At 30.3% G+C, this 23,259-nt stretch overlaps 4 protein-coding genes across 5 annotated transcripts; 2 read left to right on the forward strand and 2 right to left on the reverse strand.

The window, feature by feature from the left end:
- Positions 1–783: 783 nt before the first annotated feature.
- Positions 784–4,988, forward strand: LOC100646784 (leucine-rich repeat protein SHOC-2). 2 transcript variants are annotated; one of them, XM_012310575.3, is made up of 5 exons: positions 784–899; positions 1,348–2,680; positions 2,813–2,988; positions 3,108–3,175; positions 3,407–4,988. In XM_012310575.3, exons 2-5 carry the CDS (start codon positions 1,373–1,375, stop codon positions 3,586–3,588), a joined length of 1,734 nt encoding a protein of 577 aa, XP_012165965.1. In that variant the 5' UTR covers positions 784–899; positions 1,348–1,372; the 3' UTR covers positions 3,589–4,988. The 2 variants fall into 2 exon arrangements, with proteins under 2 accessions (XP_012165965.1, XP_012165966.1); XM_012310576.3 differs by lacking the exon at positions 784–899 and adding an exon at positions 920–1,124.
- Positions 4,989–5,544: 556 nt separating this feature from the next.
- Positions 5,545–8,761, reverse strand: LOC100642208. The gene is made up of 7 exons (XM_048407649.1): positions 8,708–8,761; positions 8,069–8,324; positions 7,331–7,665; positions 6,905–7,107; positions 6,241–6,540; positions 5,991–6,091; positions 5,545–5,918 (listed from the first exon to the last, which is right to left on the reverse strand). Exons 1-7 carry the CDS (start codon positions 8,759–8,761, stop codon positions 5,782–5,784), a joined length of 1,386 nt encoding a protein of 461 aa, XP_048263606.1. The 3' UTR covers positions 5,545–5,781.
- A 2,174-nt stretch (positions 8,762–10,935) lies between these two features.
- On the forward strand, positions 10,936–16,567 carry LOC100646909. Its single transcript, XM_048407377.1, has 4 exons — positions 10,936–11,247; positions 12,456–12,550; positions 12,618–12,759; positions 14,247–16,567. Exons 1-4 carry the CDS (start codon positions 11,192–11,194, stop codon positions 14,476–14,478), a joined length of 525 nt encoding a protein of 174 aa, XP_048263334.1. The 5' UTR covers positions 10,936–11,191; the 3' UTR covers positions 14,479–16,567.
- A 938-nt stretch (positions 16,568–17,505) lies between these two features.
- Positions 17,506–22,010, reverse strand: LOC100647265 (globin). Its single transcript, XM_003396782.3, has 4 exons — positions 21,780–22,010; positions 21,483–21,703; positions 21,008–21,233; positions 17,506–18,786 (listed from the first exon to the last, which is right to left on the reverse strand). The coding sequence occupies exons 2-4, from the start codon at positions 21,635–21,637 to the stop codon at positions 18,652–18,654; spliced, it is 516 nt and encodes a 171-aa protein (XP_003396830.1). The 5' UTR covers positions 21,638–21,703; positions 21,780–22,010; the 3' UTR covers positions 17,506–18,651.
- Between the last annotated feature and the right edge of the window lie 1,249 nt (positions 22,011–23,259).

Genomic DNA, 23,259 nt, shown 5'->3' on the forward strand with positions numbered 1-23,259 from the left:
TTCGTTAATATTACTAAGGTACTTAATTTCTGAAAATAACAGGGTGCAATTTTCTACGGCATGTATTCATCTTTTAATGTTCTAAATGGAACTTCCTTGATTTTGTACACGAAGAAGAAAAGGATTATTTTATAGTCAGACGAAAGAAACTTTAACGAAACTTGGAAATAACTATGAAAAAGAGAATTTGAAGTTTCTAGCGTCGATTTTGTTTGACATAAACATGTAAATCTCACCATTGAAACGCGAAATGGAATATATGGGCAAAATATTACGTAAAAAAACTTTGACGACGTTCTAAAGATTGTATACAGCGCTTTAAATATACATATATATATATATATATATATATATATATATACATATGTGTGTGTGTGTGTGTATATATATATATATATATATATACGTATACATTGTGTACAAAACAGACATATAAGCCTCCTAAATAAAATGAGCTGGCCTCTGCAAGCCCTGTTTTACATTAAAAAAATGTCTTTTTATTTTGTAGCCTTTTTATTCGGAAATATAAAATTTTATGTCAATATAAATACATATATTGGTTTTTATTTTTAGCATTACAATTTAATCGTTTTAAATTATATTTGAGTTTAATAATCGCATTTATAAAATTTATACACTTTTGCGAAATGAATTCATATGTTTTTTAAAAATCTGTGTGTTATTCGTAAATATTATCTGATATAACAAAAATGATCGTTGATTCAATTTTGAATAACCTTTCTGTGTAACCTATGTGATTAACCTGACATATGTAGAAATTAATGGTGAAAACGTGTTATATTGTTTACTGTTGACTGACAATTTCATAAACTTACTAACATAACATTTTTTTGAATTCAGTATTTCAGTGTTTATTTTCTAATTACAAGCTTTAATTAGTATGTAAATAGTAATGAATATTTTTTTTAAATATTAACATAAAATCTATATAGTCTTGTAATTGAAAGTGTTATTTTCTATTAGGTTATATTTATGTAGAATATAACAAAAATATGGTCTTTCTTCAATCTTAACCAATTTAGTATATTATAATTTTCGGTTTATTAGTGTTTTTTTTATGTGAAACATCAGTTAGTAATTAAAATTAAATGAAATATTACTAGGTACTTAACTATTAATTTAAAGTAAATGTTGATATATAAAAACCTAATATCTTTCTTATAGAATTCTGTATACATATCACTTGACCTTTATTTTGACCTGTTAAAAAGTTTTAACTGAATTTTATGTAACAAAGATATAGTTTAAATAATATAGTTTTACATAAAGTTTATAGTTCACAATAAATATAAAGTATATAAAATATTATTTTGAATTGTTTGTTAGAGGTAATACAGAAACAGTGGACTCAATGGATTTGTTAAAAGACAGTGCTGCAGCAAATGAAACATCTGACGATGAATTAAAAACATCATCGGCTCAAGGAACTAATAAAGAAATCAAAAATATGACAGGAAAAGAAATTATTGAAAATATATCTTTAGCACAAAACAACTTAGACAGTCTTCCTAATGGATTTATTGAGTACATATCAAAACTTGTTGATCTAGATTTGAGCAATAGTTGCCTTCGTTCTTTACCAAAATCTTTTAACATGTTAAAGGGACTGGTATCTTTAAATTTAAATAATAATCAATTTTCATCAATCCCAAATGTAATTTGTGAATTATATAATCTTGAGAAATTATGGGCTTCTGGAAATAAAATCAAATATCTTCCATATAATTTAGGAAATTTATCAAAATTAGAGACTTTGTCTTTAAATGCAAATCAATTAAAGGATCTTCCAAATTCATATGCAAAATTAAATCAATTAAAAGTTTGTCGTCTCAGCACCAATAAATTTAAAAAGATTCCAAATTGTGTAGCCAGAGGAATGGAAAGTTTGCAAATCCTTGAGTTCTCACAAAATAATCATGTAAACTTAGATGTCTATCCCAAGAGTACTAATTTAACCACATTTTACGCAGAAGAAAATGATATCTGTCCATCATTTCCAAACTGGATATTGAGCTCCAGCTACAAGAAGCTTGAAACAGTGTCACTGAATAAAACAAGGTTTGAAACGTTCCATCAGCCAACAAGGACATCCATATGCTATGTTAAAAAATTATTTATGAAACAGTGCGATCTCAATAACAAGAATATTGAATTCATAATCACTGGAATGATAGATCTTGAAGAGTTAGTACTTGGAAATAAAAAGGTGCTTTACCAAAATTATTTCCAAATTATGCCCATTAATAAAAAAGAAAGACCATGTAGTCTTAAAGAACTTGACATACAGAACACAGGGCTTCCACAAGTACCCAAAACAATACAAAAATTTGTTAATCTAATTAACTTAAACTTAAGCTGTAATAATATTTTCTTCTTACCTAAAGAAATTTGCACTTTGAGGAATTTGATTACATTAATAATAGACAACAACCACTTGACAACTCTTCCTAAGAATTTTGGAAAATTAACATCCTTAAAAGAGTTAAAACTATGTCACAATAAATTGGTTAAATTACCTTTGAATATGAAATCATTGCACAATCTGGAATATATAGATCTGTACGATAATGAATTTGAAATAATACCAATAGTAGTACTGTTCTTTCGAAATTTGAAAGGATTGGACCTAGAACAAAATTACTTCCCAACTGAACGTATAGTGAGTATAAAAGAAACACAATTTTGTAGGTGAAACAAAGCCAAATTTTATTTAAAATCAATTCAACAGTTGACTTCACTTATTTTCAAAAAATTATCATGGGTTTTCTATATTAATGAATTTAATCAATAGCAAAGTAGGTTTCCTCGTTACAAAAAGATGAAAGCAGTTTTAAGAAATTATTGGATGGAGTCCATACTTGGTAGTAGATCCCTCACCGGACACAAAGTGAAGATATTTATGCATAATTCAAATATCTTGTCATTGCCGAGCTCTTCTGATAGTGATTCAGAGAATTCTTGGTTCTCGTAAGTTAAAAATAATATTTGCAGAAATCTTAGCTATATATGTGAATTATTGAGTAATATATAAATCATGCATTGTTACATTGAATTTTTTTTCTACTAAAATATTATTTTTATTTCAGAATAGACGATATATATAATAAACGTTGGGATACTTCAGAAGATTCGGCCGACGAATTTGATCCCCACGGTAAAACAAAATTATATGAACTTAATAATTCTTTTTGCATGATAAGAATTTAATTAAAATTGTATGGATGTATCGATTGTTAAACCGAATGCATTTTAAGACACTTATGAAATTTCATTTAAAGAAGTATACTTCATCCTTATTAATTCATAAAAAATTTATATATCGTGAATAAATCATGTGTCAAAGAGATTAAAGATTATATGAATTAATGATATATCTTATTTTCAGAATGTAAAAAACCAAAGCAACGATATTATCCCCCGTTTACGTTTTATCAACCATATCAAGAAATATATCGTCCTGCAGACTTTCACGAAAGCAGAGTTCAGACACGAGTTACAAAGATGTTAGAAAGTGGAGCTATAGCTAAACAATCAAGCTATGAGGAAGGTCAATTCGAAGATGCTTGAATTAAAATAGTGGAACAGCATTTGATTTAGCGATTATACTTTTAAGTTCTTTTTAAGTTATACGTTTCTAATATTATAAAATATTTTAAATTAAGAGAATATAGAATAATCAAATATCTTCGAAGTTAAATATGTTTAACAGGATAACCCTGTCATAGAGGATACTTTCAAAGTGTTAAATAGCTTACTGTGAGAGGAAAGAAATTTTAGTAATTGATTCATTGACTTTCTTTTATTCTTATGTTTCATCATTTAATTACTAGCATAATCTTACTTCAATTACAGAAAAACAAATGAGGCTGTTACTGTGATCTCTAGACTAAGTAAATAATTAATTAAATTGCATTTTTATATAATTGCAATAATTCACAAAATTACATTTTCATGCAATTTTACAGAATTAATTCCGTAATTAATAAACAATAATTTTTGCTAATTAAAAAATAAGCTTATTTGAATAAATAATTTTATAACTATTTTTAATCAATCAAATTAATTTTAATTTAAACACGAAAATTCAAATATAAGAAAACAGTTAATGTAATTTGAATGAACCAACATTTAATTTCATGATATTTGATTAATAAGAAAGATAATAATAATAATAGTCACACTGCAATTTTTAAATAAGTATGTCTACTTGAGAGAGAAATTGAAAAATATTTTTATTTCTAATTACGTTTCACAATGCGACAAACATAATTTGTAGAAATAGAGATCAGTGAGTAATTTTTATCTATTCTTATAAACTTATCCATTAACATAAAATAATCAGTTTTTTTAAAGGCATTTAATGTTACCAAATATTAGTTACTAATATGCAATTCATATGTATTATTCTTGTTCTTGTTTAGTTTATAAGATATACAATTTTCCTTTAGTACAGTACAATATAGTACAGTACATTGTTCAATACAGTTCCTATGTTGTGCAGTATTATTTTCAATTCTAATAACAGATATATTCTATTCATATATTGATATATGCAGTATAGAGATTAATATTAATAAACATTTATTTCTTTGTAAATAGTTTTGATGTCAATATTGAAATATGATATCTAGCTTTATTTTCGCATAGTTAAAAGATTATAAGTGATATACTTTATGATCGAATTTTTATAACTAACAATTTTTCTAGACGAATGTATAAAACTAAGAGCTCTAAATACATGTCCGTAAAAATTAAATTTACTACTATCCAAAAAATATAATGTACAAACCATGATATTGCATAATTTTGAAAATAAAATAAAGGAAATGAGAAACACGTGTATGTACAACTAATAACGAATACATTTCTTGCAAAATAAATCTATTTTTCATAATGTATTTGCTCACCAACCGTAATTTGTAGTGAAATTTATTTAAATGAATACGAAATAAATTTTCCTGAATATATCATGTCTAAATTATTTGAAATGACTTAATAATGAAATTAACTAATTAGTGCCTATTTCTCTTCAAAATGTTATGAATAATTAATTAAAATATTTAATGTGCATTTACAAATGCTCCACATCGCATGAAAAGTACAGTTTGATCTACGGCTTTGCAATATTAAATATATTGTCTCTTATCGTTTTTTAAGAAAATTTAATTTTATTTCTTATCTATATAGATGCTATTATATGCTACAGTATTTTTGGTAAAGACGATAGTAACCAGCAATATCACAATCTTTTTTACACCGAACGGTATTTTATAACGTAACGAACTCACTATTAAAAAGACGAACTACAAAAGTGATGTGCAGAAATGCGCGCGAATTCGCCTTCGATAATCGAAAGATCGATATTCTTGACTTCAAAAGGTATTACACGATACTCGATTTAAACGCGGGATTTTAATATTTCTTTCATAACAAATAAAATCTAAAATGATTATGTGTATCAAAATATATCTATGTATTACATTTGTTGAACATAAGACAATTAAAAACAATAATACACAATAATACACATGCAATAATACACATTATATAATAGTATTAATACTGGAATAAAATATATTAGCGTAGTAATACTAAATTTTTACTTTCATTAATTTCTATTAAGTATTTAATCGAATCTTAATATTTCTATGACGTTTCTCCAATAAATTTCCTTATTTCCTTCTTTTTTCCACTCAACTATTTTAAATACTTGTTTTTAAGTAATATTTAAAGCACTCAAATAACAAATGCAATAGTAGTTTATTTACATGTCTCTTTGAAACATACATTTGCGAGTTGTTTTGCTCTCTTTGATTCTTCTTTCTTCCTTCTCTTTTCTTCCTTCTTTCTCCTTGCTTTCCACTTGCGTATTTCTCTCTTCTCACGTAATATTCTGTCTGTACACACGTAACTTGAATATAACAATATACATAATACGAGTTTAAATATAAAAATCGTATTCTATTTACCTTTAGAATTCAAGGTACATCTACAGCATTTACATTGATCCTTTTGAACAATTTGCGGTATTTTTTCACATTTCTTCGCGGCTACGTTCTCCAAAATTTTCCTTGATTCAGAATGAACGGAATTGTTACTAATAACTCTATAACAAGATGCATCACGTTATTTTAAGTAAGATTATTTAGGATAAACGATCGTGATGCATCCTGCCTATATTCAAATTCTATCGTACCAGGATTCCTCCTTTTTACGCACTTCCTATCCCGATTTTCCTGATCCTTTTCCTTTTTCTGACAGCTTCTCTGAAAGAAGCTGAACCGTTGTCTTTTCTTTTCTTCCTTCTTCGGTTCATGCACACAACTCACACTTTTGATAGAATCGTCAGTACAAATTCGATGATCCGCTACATACTGTGTTTGATAATTTCGATCACATATTTCACATTTTCCCGTGCAAGCTTCCTCAATATCCGAACAAGCACATACGTCTTCGTCGTTCCATTCCAAGCAATCAGTGAAGGTATCCTTATCCTTCTTATTTTCGTCCCAGACGTACCTGAATTCCGAATATACAAATAGAAGGAATTTATAAAATACCATACTGAAATTGACCGAATATCACACATTAAATCAATTTATGGCATTATGTAGAATTATTTATTTTGTAGAACTATCTCTATGTTTTAAAGAGATTGATATAGGTAGGTATGCTTTTTCTAAAATTAATTCGTTTCAATCGATTATTGTATCGTTACAAGAATGATGAACAAATTTTATACATCGAAATTAAAACAACATACAAAGTAAATTGCTGCAGTTGCAGATAGATCAGGAAATGATCAACTTGATAATAAAGGAAAATATGTACGTTGACAAAAATATACGATCAGATTACGCTTAGGTTTCTCTATGATAATTACTTGAATCGCGTACCGCGTGCCTTCGGAACATTTCGCTTGTAATAGATGTAGACAGCGACAAGGCAAATGATAATAAAGAATAGAATGAACAAAAGTAAACACCAGACCGATGTGTGCGCGATGGAGTTAGTCTTCTTTGAGCGATGATTTTCTTTCTTTTTTAATTTATGGTTCTCCTCGCTAAAAGAAATGAAAATTACAAGCTTGAACAACATTTATTATTCGAAATATATTTAATTGCAAAATAATAGATTGAAAGTAGAAACTAATTGAAAGTTTTCGACAGAAAATTGTTGTCAATGATTGTACTAATTTTGTTGACTTGAGTAAGTAAGGTATAGTTTCCTGAATTATAGTCGACAATTATTTTATTATACGATTAATCATTCTAAAGAAAGACAATTAAATTGAAAATTCTTACAGCGCAGTATGTGCTGCTGCTACCATTCCCTTTTGAACTCTTTTATTTTGCATATTTCGATCGCATTCTTTATGTGCATGACGCACACGTTTTTTCTTTTTCTTTCTCTTTTTCTTTTTCTTCCTCTTTGCATAATTGTGTAAATTTTTGTCCGTTTCTGAAGTATGCCTTCTCGACAATCTGTGTCCTAGAAATCCTAACGTATCTGCTGTATCGTAATCCCCTGTGTTAAGGGATTTAATCATTCTGGGATTTTCTCTCACATACTTTGCCAGATCGGGTCGCCCTAACCATCTTAACGTCATTTCCATTGCTGCCCGTCCATTAGGTATCATATTTGCTACGAAAAATTTCATTGTCTATGTCGTTTCCTTTTAAACTTTATTTTTAAGAATTCTTTCAAATTTAAGCAAAGTATTAACATTATGCGTATATCGTAATTTAAATTATTTATCGTTTCATCATTCATTATTCAAATTTAGATATCTAAAATCTTCGTTATTGTACTATGAAGGATGATTAACTATATTTTTCGCGAATGTGTTCCAGCTTAAAGAAATATGAATTATATTGTATAGAAACTGAGAGGATCATATCCACGCTTCCTTAATATAAAAAATACATTGAATAAAACAGTTTCATACGATATACATATAACAAATACTATACTACAAAAATAGCGGTTTAATAATAGATTCTTCATCGGTTAATTATTTAAGTTAATTCCATTTATTAGGTTTTACTTGGAAAAACATTGCCCCATTGTTCAAGATCAAGAAGACATTCCTTCGACGTAATTGGCACACGACTTAAGTCTTCTCGTTGAATCTCGTGCTTTCTCACGTTACGTTCCGCTCTTACTGGAGTTATTTCGTATATAGCTTGTATAAGTTGTAAACATTCTAAGGGATTTAATTTCTGTGACAGGTAGACGAGCTCGTTTTCTTTTATATTGGCGATACATCGAACCAAAAATTTGTCCTTGTAAAATAATATTGTCTATCTTACACCGTCTCGTTTTAAAGGATATTTATTACAAAAGCATTTCAAAAGCAAGTAATTTTTATAGCACTCTCTTTAAGGAAACTATCGAATATTTCGTATTAATATTTTTCTAATATATTTATTCTCTTTTCCAAAAGATTTGCACGCTTTTATAGGAATAGAGAACTAATATCGGGAAGATTACAGATTGGGCTTCTAAGAAAAGAAAATTTCTCAAAGGACACGAACATGATATCGTGCAGTTGAAAAATCATTTGATTATCTTCACACTGTTTTATCAGTGTATCGTCAACGCGTTCCATTGTATGATAAGATAAGATATTGATTTGTACTAAATCTTGCAAAACCCCTCAAATTTCTTCTACGTAGATGCTCACCTTATTCTCCGCTAAAACCACAATCAAAATGTAAATCGAGCATACAAGTTTCATCGTAAAATGAACACAGGTGAAATTCACTATGAATCGGTGAATTACATTTTGCTGTCAGACGAGAAAATATTTTTTTCTTTTTTCTTTTTTGACAGATCCATAATCGACAGTCGTTTCAATGCTATCGATTACGAAGCGACTATGGCATCTTTCTTCAGCTCCAAATGTTTCAATGGATCAATTCGAAAGATGATCTCTTTGACAAATTATTTAATCGTGCAACGTTAAACACTATATTCATGGCACACGTATGAGCGTTTCTGAGACACATTAACTTGAAACATGAAGTTGGATGTAAAATATATTTCAGAGTATTCTGTTTGTTCTGTGCCGCTGTTCTTGTATAGTTAATAAACTAAAGACAATTCTGTACCACTCTTTTACTAAATAGAATTGTCAGTTATGTTGAATAGTCTGTTAAAGGAAATATCATTTCTAAGGTTCTATCCCTTTTATTACTTCAGTGTTGCCTCGTTCTTTGATAATGCTATTTCTCACACCTTCTGCTATCTTAACCAATCAATTCTACTTATTGCAGAATATTGAGAAGATTTGACTTGAACATAAAAATCATACGAATTAATGTAATGTAATGTATTGACGTAATGAATTAACATAAAGTATGTAACGAAACCGTGTTAATTCGTCGAAACTCTCGATGAATTTAAGAAACGTATTGAAAGATGCACTGTTTCTTCTTCTGCTCAACCTTACTTGTTCCTTTCTCCAGGTATGTTATATTTCACGTAGATTATTCAAATAAGACATGTTATAACGCAAACAAAAATTCTAATTGAAACGACAAAATAACTTCGTAATTTTATAAATTCATATCTTCGTTTTGTTGGTGTGAAAATAATTGTTACGTATAGCATAATTAAAACGATCGTTCGCGTTATATAATCTGATCCTCTTTCGATTTCATTATCGCCGTTAATCCACGGAGAACATTTTCCCAAATATTTATCAAAGAATTAAAATACTGCAAATCATTCGTTGTCTGTTATAATTATTCTTAAACGAATCGATATGACAATTTTGTCTTAAACAATGATCGAAGAGTGAAAGTCAATAAGGCTGCAAGTCCCATAACAAAAATTTTATGGAAAACAACGTCTTGCTTGCCAAAATGTTGCTTGTTAACAAAATATAACAAAACTTATCTATCACATGTACTATTCTATTTTGTATAACTTTACGATATTTCTATTTTAATATTTCAAACACCTGTTAATTAACAACAAAAGGAAGTTTATATTTTAAGAAGGAATGTAAGTCCATCGTGCAGCTCCCTTAAAAAAGTTACGATCGCCAGTAGCCGCGACGAGTGATGAAAATAATAATAACGTCTTTTCGGAATCAAAGACGCAATGCTTACGTTCAAGCACGAGGAAACAGCTCGTTGGCACATGGCATCTTACAATCTAATTTAAGAAACCGACCGTGCAACGTATACGAAATGCTAAAAACGAATTATGATGATAACGTTTCTCGAATTATGATGATAACGGTTCTTACTGAGCTTTTTAAGGAAAGAAAAAATTTTTTTCAAATGGCACTTACACCCTTTTTTACTCTCACTCTTCAATTATGATACAGGACAATGTACAAACACAGTTGAGATTATCAAAAACTACAATGTATTGTTTTTTACTTCGCGAAGATCATTACCGAGGTTGATGTACCAGAATTGCAGCTGTTAGCGTCAAATTTGAAGCCCGAAGAGTGTGTGAAACTTGTGTTCTTAGATTCTAATAGTAAGTAAATATTACATTCGCGAATTAACGCCATACCCTGTATACCTTTTTATACATTTTTCCGAGGAATAGAAATATTATAATAGTAACTCTTGTTTTTAAATGTAATTAATTAAAATCCCAACATATATCTCATACGTATAAAATATTTTTGTTGTATGATTGCAACTAATAAATCGTTTCTAATGTACAGAAATTTCTTATGCCTATGCGTATATTACATATAAATATTTCATACTCGATTTTTTTTTCTATTAATTTGCTAAAAAATATTTGCCAAGAAATATTTATACATATACACAATAATATGGAAAATATAGCTAATGAAAGTGATATGGTTTTGGTAAATATCATAAGCAAATATCAAGATTACTTAATTACTAAATTTGTCCGTATTACTTAGTGTAAAAAATTCCTTTCTAATATTCATAAGGTTTTCAAACGATTAAAAATATAGTGTGAAAGGTATCGGATGATGTTATAAAATATTGTAACAGCTCAACTATCGGAAGCACAGATACAAAAGTTAGCTCGAGAACAAAATTGCTTTCGAAGACTAGTGAAATGGGTTTGTCAATTAAGAACGGTTACGAGGAACACGTATCCGATCTTGAACAGTCTTCTTGAACGCATCGGAAGGAGGGATTTAATCGCGTGTCTCGCAGAACTCAGCATGAAAACTTCCAAGTCACCGAAAGTAATTCGCGAAGCCCAAGCGGACGATTTGGAGTGAGTTATCGTCGTTTAACAAACAAAATAAGCTTTAGATATAACTCGGGCATAGTTTTTAAGAAGATATGCATCGTAATTCCTCAAATTTTCAAATTGAATAACTCTTAATATTTAACATTAATTCGTGAAAATGATCAATAAGATTAAATGATAAAATGTAACAGCGATAATCGTATAAATGATTATAACGGCGAAACATAATTTTATCAGATAATTGAATTTTTACCGAATAACATCGATAATTGGTAAATAGTAGAAACGAGTTCACATCAGCAATAGATATAGATTTTCAAATAACTTCCCAAACTGTGTACGATCAACGCTAATAAGACTTCAGCAATGAAAGTTTTACACAGCAAAAGAACAATTCGTTGTTCATTTGGAAGAGGTGAAAACAGTTCTCAAAGTTAGGATTTGAAAACATATTTTTTGAAATATTTTGCAAACTAGAGGATATAGAAAAGAGTACTTAGATTTTGTTTTTAGATGAAGAATTGAATCGTAAAAGGAATTTCTTTAAAAATACTCGTTTAAAAATTTGTATCTTTTTCATCATTTTTCTTTGTCGAATACTAATCGATATTCATATAAGTTCGCATATACATACGGTGCCGATGATTATAAAAATAGCCTACGTTCAAGAATCTAAGAAAAGTGATTTTATCGTTTATTTTTGCCATGAGTCTACCCACATTACAATAATTTGAAACCATCCATGCGAAGTAAATAGTAGATATCGAGCCACTGCATTGAGTTGGCTGTTGCGTCGTTAAATAGAATTCAACTCATACGTCAAACGCGAAGCTTTAAATATCTCGAAACGATACATCTCGAATATATAACTTAGGCCATTTTCATAAACACTGGCACATACATAATAGGGAAGAATGCTATAACTGAGAATATAATGTGTCTCTTTAAATTTTTCACTCTTCATCGTATCGCCTATCGTCGTGTCATATGACAAAATTATTATATATGGATAATTAAAGGATTCTAACGATACCATAATATTTTCTTCGCGGAAAATCACAATTACAGATAAACTATTTCGAAATTTGTTCTAAATATACTCGCGATGCAGACGATAAAACTACAAGAAACAATACTACGCGCATTCTTAGAATACCCTTTGCGATACTACGATATACAGACGTTCATTTAATTTTATCACGCTGTCTTCTTCATTCTGTAACATTCCTCAGCGAATACGAAGGAGTCGCGACAACAGCCACGCTGAAAGAGAAAGATAGTAATACAGAACCTCAACTCTCGGAGCAGATGATTCAGAAGATCAGCGGTAATAAATGTCACATTTTGGCTGTAATAACTCCTCTTTAATCTTAATGTATTACGATCGTTCGCAGGACGTACTACTATCAAACTGTCGTTGCACAGCGCAGGCATCGTTCTCGCTTCAATCATAGTCGTATCTTGTTTATGCACTTTACTTATAAGGAACAGACTGATGAAACTATTCGATAGAATACGAGGGAAGAAGAAGAAAGGGTGATTATAATTATTCTAATTTGTTCTTCAAATCGATACGCTCCGGGCAATACCGAGTAATACTAAATACTAAGAAACTATTAGAACATTCGTAAAAATCTTGTATAAATCATTATGCGTTAAAATTACTATTGTAATAAAACCTATAATCATCATGATTATATAGTAAAGATTGGAACAGTTCTAAAAATGTAGCGTAGAAGCTGCAAGATATTTATTGCAAATATATTTCACGAAAATTATAAAAGTATTTAAACAATCGATTATACGTTATATTAAATAAGCCTTAATATTTAATGGGACTATCTTTAACACTAATTATATATCTGAGACCTGATTGTTAACGCTATGCTATTGCTATACTATTGCCATATGCTAATATATTTGTATGTTTGCAATAAATAACTTGTAACTACTGTATACGTACATATTTAGATCTTAAATTTTATCAGTACAATAATGAGAATCGTGTCGTATTAAAATGCTAATATTTCACAATATTTTATGCAATCCATATAATACACATATACGTCTATTCTATGGCAAATATTCAAATACTTTCACGATCCACTGAACATGAAAAGGCAAATGAAAAATGTAGAGCATCATTTTCTTATACCAAGCTTGACTTTTCAATAGATCGATGCTGAAGATTCGTTAAATACGATTTCACTCTGTACTACATATGATTTTACTTGTGCTTACATATCAACATTGATATTTGAACTTATCGCATTAGATAGCAAAGGATGAGCAACGAAATAGAAGTATTCTTTGACAAAGAATCTTTTTCCTTTGTTAATGGAAAGATTGTTCGAAATTATCGCCTTTGTTCTGCCAGCATTATTGTGCCACACTTATGATATTTTTGTGAACGTATTTTCTTGTTAACTTATTCTGATTCACACAGTTAACGCGTCACCGCAAGGAAAATTCTATTAGTGTTAAGGCCGAAAATTATGATAACTGAGCTATTTCACGCGATTCAATATTTAACGCGAGTAAATATTTAATAATTTAATAACAAATTATTCGAACTATTTTTATCTTATTCAATGTTTTTATCAAAGTGTAACGATGATAATCTATCTTGTTGAAGAAATAAATTTTTTCGTTTAAAATAGCATATAGTCTGACAAACGAGACGAGACAGTAAACGAAATTTAATTGCTGCAGCTGCAACTTTTGGCTGGCGACTAATGAAACGCGTATCACTAATAATAATAGCGGCTACTACGAAGTAGTAATATAATAATAGTAGTAGCATATTTTTTAATGATTCAAACAAATTATTGTCAAAAACGTGCATGCTCGATGAACGCGTAATGTGGATTTATTCGAAAATGAAAAGTCCTATGCAGCTACGATTGTTACTCTACATTTTGAATTTAGTTTTTCATATAGATTTACTCTTTCTCTAGTTGTACCGCTTATTTGAAGATATTCTACATAGTGAACTTATCGAGTAATAATTGCTTTCTGATCAGTAAATTTATCGCGATCGGAGATGACATAGAGGATGTGTCTAGAAGTTACTTCATTCGAAAGCCACGAATAAAAAGGAAACGACCTCCGTCGTACGAATTGGTGCACACAGCCACGCAAAACACCGCGCCACCTCCATCTGTACCACAGGAACCGGAAGAACCAGAGCCGACGGCTTGTTACAGATGTTACAAGAAGAAACGGAAGAAAAGCACCAAAAGACCGAAGAGATGAAACATGTAATTAAATGTACCATTTAAGATAAACATGAAAAGACTCCTGCATGGGTTGTATAAAGCTCTCATTAAACGTTCACGCGTGTAATTTTTCTTTGCAACGATCGTACACTGGCTCGTGAACGTTTACCATAAAAAGTTCTCATCAACGCGCAATTTGTTGAAATTTTAATCGTAATTATATTATTGGTCAAATTTGAAACTAATTTATACACATTGTACGATCTCGAGAACCAGTGGACGGATTTTCATGCGATTTTCACCATTCTTCAAAAGCATTTCTCGAGTAAGATTTAGGTTCGTGAAACGTTACACTATGACAAAAGGAAACAGGAATCGAAAATATTTATAAACCACAGACAATTTACGACCATTCGCAACGCAATGGTGACCTTCTACGCTGGAATTGTATTTTGTTTAGAATCGCTGCCACTATACATATAACGAGGTCATGCGATCCCCCCTCTCCAAGCAGCGTCTTCTTCTCTTCGGCGTATGGCATGTCAGAAACTGCCTCGCAACGATATTGTTTCACGGACTACAAAATGTTTACTGAGCCAATAGAAATTCACCAAACCGTCGTCCATATTATTAAAAACAATTTTATTAAGGTTCAGGACAAAGACCGGTCATATGAGCTGGTTAGAAGATATATGTAGAGACGACAAGATATTTATTGCAAACATACACCTCGTAATTTAGCATATAACAAGAATAGAGGAGAAGAAGAATTATCTCATTAAATACCGCAGTTTACTAATATAATTAATAATTGACCTTTTAAATGCTTTCACGGTCTTTGCGAAATGTGTACTTGCAACAAATATTTTGTAACTTCTATATCTATACATATTCAGATACATCCCAAATTTCACAATTTTTTAGTACAGCTAGCATAATATGTCCATAAAAAGATTCTTTAAGTATCCAGGTATTTCCATGGGTCGCTGTGTGTCTATTTGATAAAATATATTTGGCCACTCGACCATGTATAACTTCAACAACTGCAAATTACCGAATGATGAGCGAATCATTCGAAATTCGTCAGAGTTGATCCCGTCTTATTTGAAACTCGCCGAAGTCCGTCAGCCGTGAAATTCGCCGAAGTTAATTTCTCGCGAAACAAAGCAAAGGACGATCATTTTATGTCGCCGTTTCGAGACGTTTCGTTTCGTGAACCTCACAATGAAAGAATTATCAAGGACGCACGAGTGGCCCACAAGGTTAAGCCTCATCGTTATTCTATTGCGATACGATGTCCTCGGCACGATCGACGTCAATTTAAACGAGTTGGAATATTTAGCCGCACGTCTTAATCCTTTCGAGTGTCGACGCTTGATAGCTGCGCTTCATTATATCACTTACGATCTACCGAACAATCTTGCAGCTGCTGGTAAATAGGTCGATGATCGAATAGAATACAATAGCGACCATATCAGTTCTTCTTATTGGAAGAAATATATTGTAATTGTAAAATCAGTGGAAAATTGAATTATATCCATCTGGTATAATGAAGAGATTGATAGACACGTCAAGAAACATAAGCTATGATTTCAATCGAGATTTACTTATTAACTTCTTCGATTCTTTCTATTGCTTCTGGGTGGGATTCAAGTCGGGGGATCGTTATAACTAGATCGTGAAGTGAATATTTATTTATTTTGTACTTATATGAAACCACGTAGAATGTACATAATTCCCAAAAATACAGAGAATACTGCCGTGTAGCATCGGACACGTAAAAACAACAAAAAGAGTTCGTATAAACGCGTGTCTTATTTGACTGCGTTTGTGAGCTATAGCAAATTTTACGTTGGAATAATTTGCCCGCTGGCAGTGTCGAAATACTTCGCGAGAGAATCGAGCAAGGCTTCCAGAAAATCAAAACGATACCTGGAGAAATAGGAAGGGTAAGACGGTCAATGGGTAAAATGTCGCTGGGCTTGTGTTCGAATGCAAGAAGGGTATTTTCAACATCTTTTGTGAAGGAATGCAGATATAGTTCGTCAAAACTCGTAACTCGAAAAGTAGGTCAAATGGGGTATACGAACTTCTTTTTATTGTTCACGTGCAGAATCTATCGTCGAAGTCCCCGATGTTACGAGACACCCTGTATTTAAAATATCCAAAGTAGATATAGTATAGTTTATTTCGCTATAATATTTAGCGAGTGATACAAACTTCTGCTTATGTTTCAGTTCTTTAGTCGTGTTTATAAAGTCGTAAATTTGCATAAACATCTGCAATCTAGTTATGACTACGTTCGTATTTACGATAAACTATCTGCTTCTTTTAATCCGAGATAATTCTGAATTATATTTCGAGTCAATTGAAAGTACTTCAATAACGATTACTCCAAAACAGCATATTGTGTATATTTAATATTATATTATAATACTAATACTAATTAATTATTATATTTACTATATTACTATATATTACGATATTAGTATTATAATTATGCTAAATATAATAATATTATATGTGTTATATTTCTTCCATTAAAAATAATAACTCGTTTTTAATGGCTGATAATACTATTGATAATCTTGCGAGGAAGAACGTAACGTGGACGACGATATACCTTGCATCCGTCATCTTTTGCACTGGAATAGTTCTCCAGCTGAAGGCAAAGGAAACACTCATGAGATTTTAACCCACAGACTTCGTCAAATAAATCGAAATGATCTGGCAGATTGGTTAGGAAAATCCTCGTTCGTGCAAATAGGGAAAGATCTCGACAGGGCACTGGCAAACACGTTCGATGAACTCATCAAAGAAGAAACGGAATTGCCGTAAGTTGCGTGTAATCGTATCAAGATAAACGACTCGATAATCTTGATGAAATTTTTCGATTACCGTTTAAATAACGGTACGGTTTGAGTATAACATATCGGTTCAACAAATTTTTCTTTCGATAGAATAAAACATGCTTTAAGTCTCACAAAATATAAATACGAAATTCTTTTTCTTCATCTAAATAAAAATTCCATTTAGTAGGAGCGAAGAAAAATCCTTTCCATAATACTATCATAATGTAGTTTTATACTTTATTTTAAGTAGATACTATTCCGAAATTATTTTCGTATTTTACAATCAACTTGAGAGTATCAATTATACATTCTTTTACAATCTTGAACTTTTAGTGTATCATCCTCTAAAAATATGAATATGAAAACCATCACCTCTATATCTATTTAATAAAATGTAATGTTTCTTTAAAAATAAAAGCATCATAGTCATGAACAGTCTTAATTGTCGGTACATTTGCATTTATCGTTTCAAATTTCACAGTCATCCAGTAACGGTTGAATCACTCAAACGCCATGAAGAAGAAGATCCTTGGCTACAAATTGATGTTATTCTCATGGCAACCTTATTAGGACTACTAGGAACCCTACTAACACTCATATGTTACACAGTATTACAAAAGATCAGACAGCACTTTCGCAAAACCAAGTACAAGTACGATTATTATTCGATTATCATTTTCCGCATATTTTTGCCGTGTTATAGATACCAATAACAAAAATTGTCCATTTGTTTCGTTTTACACAAATATATATATATACAGGATGTGCAAAAAAATGGGGAAAATATTTTGACATAGCGTAATACTCATGAAAACAAACAAAAAACGTCCTAATAAACATGGGTAGAAAAAGTATTAATTTCAATGCTACGAGATATTTTTCTCAATAATCAATATGTCTCTCGTTCATTCAACGCACACTTCGCCACATTTTTTTCATACAATTGAGTACACGACAATCCTGCCATTTTTCTAATCTTTTCTATTTGTTGTATCAACACATTTAACGAAGCAACTATTGGATTACTTATATATTATACTTTTATACATTAAGCGATAACTATGAAACGAATGGTTTTTCAACCCATGTTTATTAAGACATTTTTCCTTGTTCTCAAGAGTATTATATGCTCCTAAAGCTTTTCCCCGACTCTCTTTTATACACCCTTTATATGCCCGTGCTTAACAGAAAATTAAAGCAGCAGGAAAGTGAAGACGAAGAATATAAAGTACAAAGGGAAAGAAGAAAGAAGAAATACACTACTGAAACAAGCAGTGTAGCTACTGATTATATACATCTAGATAGCGATAGCGATACGGATGCTGATTAAAAAAAATCGTTTAGTGGTTATACACTTGCTATATCATATCTTCGCCTTCGAATATTTTTGAAAATAAGACATCGATCGCTTTGTCCCAAGCAACTTCTACTTCGGTGGTAAATTTCGATCCAAACGCGCCCCTCATTGCGTCCAACACCACTCCTTTCAAATCCTGAAATGTAACATGATGATAGTATGTAACGACCGAGTAATAAATAATAATAATATAGAACATGTACGAAACATTTCATTTGTAAGATAATGTAAATGTTGAAAATGACAACGCGAGTTCGTGCGCGCCCTCCACTCGCGGATGCGCTAGTTACAAAAGGCAGTAACTAGAAGATTGTTCTAGATGCAATCGATAGACTCGATCGATATTTTTGGATGCTCCTTTGTTTTTTTCCCTAGTCTATGTAAGCTTGTGCAATAAAGGTGTTTTCGGCTCAGAACGGTCTGATAGATTTATCCGTGCAATATTCTAATAAATATTGTGATCCTACCTATGAATATAAAAATAACAACAGTAAAGGCGATATCCTACATTATTCACATTTTTGTGTCTGAATCACGATCTCATTTTAATTTTTGATTTTTTAAGGTATAATAAATCTAATTTCTAATAATTTTGCTATTCGAGATACTTTTAAGTTTAATGTTTTAGTAGAATCTCTATCAAAATATTGACGCATATACATAATAATCGTTTCATTTTTTTTCTTAACCTTAAATTTGTTAACGTCAAAAAGATACGACTAGATCAAAAATAGCTCTTATCGTTAATCATTTTGAAGAAAAGATCAAACTTTAAACTCTAAGCTTGTTATATTACATCGATTATACAGATTCAAATCACTAAATCTTATTATCTACAAACTGCAATATTTACTGACACAATTCAAGAATCATTGCAATACTCTGTAATTCTATAATACTTGAAGATTGAAACACGTTAACCTCACTATGTTAACCTTGACGAGAGTATTGATAATATCTTTCGTCTTAAAGGCGTTACCAATAACCTATCACCTTTTATACTCTGCAGTATTAAATTCGTTGACAACAATTATCGATTTGTAGGATCTAAAAATCTTCGATATCTAATCAACTAATTGATATGGTACCTAATAATTAGAAAATTATCTATAACAAAATTTATTAATGTATTAATGCATGATATTATATTATTAATATTAAATGATTGAAGAAATAATCGATATTGAATTATTTCTATTTGAAAACGCTTAACGTTCTATCTTACTTCGGTTGTCGATACAACGTCAGTCTTGGTCTTGAAGCTATCATTATCAACGCGAACAACCTTGCTCGTCACATCTTAATATCCGGAAGTCTGCAAGCTATCGTTGATGCATGTTAAAATCATTCAAGACTTTCGGTTGCAAGTTTTGACCTTGCAGAAAAATGTTTCGTCAACGTCGTTTCAGTTTCAATGCATTTCAAGTAGCGGTCTTAGCGAACGATAGCGCGGATTGTAGGGTCCGATATTTTCCTCCCATTTCTTACAGTTAATAGTAATAATATTTTATCATTTTTCGATGTAGCGATAGACTAATTTGTTTTTAATAGTTAATGGCTTGCATACTTAAAAAAAGCAAAATGAGGAATATACTTAGAAGAAAGAAGAATTATCATATCAAAGAAGGAGTAATTATTCCGTATTATATCGCATCCTATGTGACAAAGATAAAAGTTAATCAAACTCAAAATTAAAATTTTAACAGAAAATTCTAATATCGACGAATAAATCAAATTGTGATTGATTCTATCATCTTCTATTGATCACCCATACCTTTGCTGTTACGTATACGTATAGCGATAATGATGTCACACGATATTCAGCGATAAATGATGACTTTAAGGTTTGTCTCTACCGAAGGAACATCGACGACTATCAATTTGCGCAATTAATCTAATCGAGTCTTTATATCGGATACATAACGATAACATTGTAAGAGAAATATTTTCGCAATATCGAACGGCAATATATTTGGAATTAAAATTAAGATACACGTATAGCTCAAGAAGAATATTTATAGTACATTGCACTATATCATGCGCTTATTAAAAATTTCAAGAGGTAAATTAAAAAAAAATTGTGTTTTTGATCTTAGTACACGGACACTCTACACAAAGATAATAATTGTTTGAATAATTTTAATTATTTCATTATCCCAAAAATTTAATTTATTCTTCGTTACTATCACGCGTTAATCTCTATGTTATTTAATAATGATATGATAACTATTTCACCAATTACATTTAATAGATAAATTATTAATGAGAAGATTCATAAGTTACACAAGTAACGTTAATAAGATTAAGAATAAAAAGCTTAATCGGACATATAGTAGTTAAAAATAAGACAGACTTACAATAAACTCTTGTCTCCCCTGACCACGTCGTCCGTGCCTCTTGCCAGTGGTATGCAATATCGCATTCATTAAGTCAACATCATCCAAAGCATCGATCGCATCGTTCAATGTACTCATAATACCCTGACAATGAGCATGAAACTTTTTATTATCTAATAAATCATCTGCCGGAATATCCTTAAACGGAGGGAAAGCTCTATGATGCTGAGGAAATCTTTTGAAGTAACTGAAACAAAATAATCCCGTATACCTATAAGTGACACACGCTTCATCGCACATGAGTTTCCATATTAACATTGTATCACATTATCTCTTATATGGTAGTATTAATATTTCAACGATCAATATTTTATCTTATCGTTAACATAGTGATTGAATTTCGACTCTAACAAGTATTGCAAAATGTTACAACATTACATAATTAACGCCAAAAAAAAAAAAATGATGCAATTCGTATTTATATACATTGTCTTACCTTATCATAATATCTACGCCAACTTTTACGGAATTAGCACGCAATACACCCCATGTTTCTCTTATAATTCTCTTTTCTTTATTAGTCAAACCAAGTTTCGGATCTACAACGTCATCGTCTGGATTGCCGAGAAAATAGGTTAACACAGAGCCCATTTTAAAAGGTGCCTGGTACTTCCTTTGTTATCAACTTAGTCTATTTATGATCTTTCTATCAACACACTGTAGTTGGAATTTATTGTATTATAACTTCATTGTTATGGTATAATCGATTTATTATAGCGAGTATTTATTGTACCTTCAAAATTGTATACTATAACACTACACGTGTCACATGTATACGTCGACTGGAATATTGCTAGTAATAAATTGTTACTAATAAAAATCAAGTAACGTACTACTTCGTCTTTTTTTTGCCTGTGATTATGCAGATAGATGAAGATATTGATAATATGTAGTCGTTTATTTCTACTGATGACTGGAAGAGTTGCTTGCGTAACGGTAACTCGAAAACGACTGTTCTTTGGGCCGAAGTACATGTTGCTTTAAGTGGACTAGCCCACTGATAATGATCGTTAAAGGTAAAAATAGCAGGAACCAACTTTCAATTTCTCACGTACGATTTTGTAATTGACAATCACATCAAAGAAAAATGCTATTCTGTGCAAATACCGAAATATTTTAAAAAATAGCTTAAGAGCTAATAGCTTTAGAGCTATTTCTTTTAATATGAATGTTCGTAGCGTTTATAGAAAATCTATAAGAACTGTTAAAAGTATATGTAAAAAATATTATATTAAAATTTATTGAAGTACCCGTGGAATTTATAAAATAAACGTATTGTGTGAGATTGTGCTAAATATAACGATAATAATAATTTGGCGATAGTCCTAATAATTATGAACGTTTTAATACCTATTACATAACAAATTTAATACGCTATTATATAACTATACTATTATGTAACAAATATTAGTATCAATATTAATTAATATTAACGACATATATGTTCTATATGCACTGAATTGCGTTTTGATTCCATTACGGTCTTACAATTAATTAAATTAACAATTTCAGTAATTTCTTGTATTTGCTTATACTTCGGTATCGGGATAAGATAAAATAAAATAACATTTTTTTAAACCAAATTAATTTCAATGCTACGTATAAATAGAAGAACTGCTTTGAGGACGCTAATATATTGCTTATATACTATTATACTTAATAATAGAATAAAAGTAGTACGCCTTGTTCAATGATATAACTATCATGCATTATTGGCTGCAGCACAATCTGAGCAATTATTAAATTGAACATTCAGAAAATTCAACTATAATTCTTCCTGAATAAGGAAGTGGTTTTATTTAAATCTGCAAGCAAATGAATTACGTACACTAATTTTATGCTGAAACGTATATATTGATTTTTCCGTTTAAGTCTTCCTGACTTGGAAGAACGAAGTTACAGTTATAAAAGCATAAAGTTAGCAAGTAACAAGAAATCTCGACGTAACTTTTTAAGATATATCGTATATACCTAATGGAAAAGAATATATAGCAATAACTGATATGGTTGACCTGGAAATATCTAATTATTATAAGAATATAATTTAAGAATTAATTAATTTTGTAAAATTATATAGGCTTATGATTTATGACGCGACAATCGCCATTGAAAAGCAGTTAAATATTTCAATTTCTTCAAACTTTTATTGATATTTACAGCTTTTCTGTTTAATAATTAATCCTACCTATAGAAAATAACAAAAAGGAATATTC

Source organism: Bombus terrestris, chromosome 7 (assembly GCF_910591885.1).
Source record: "Bombus terrestris chromosome 7, iyBomTerr1.2, whole genome shotgun sequence".
Classification (NCBI taxonomy): Eukaryota; Metazoa; Arthropoda; class Insecta; order Hymenoptera; family Apidae; genus Bombus; species Bombus terrestris.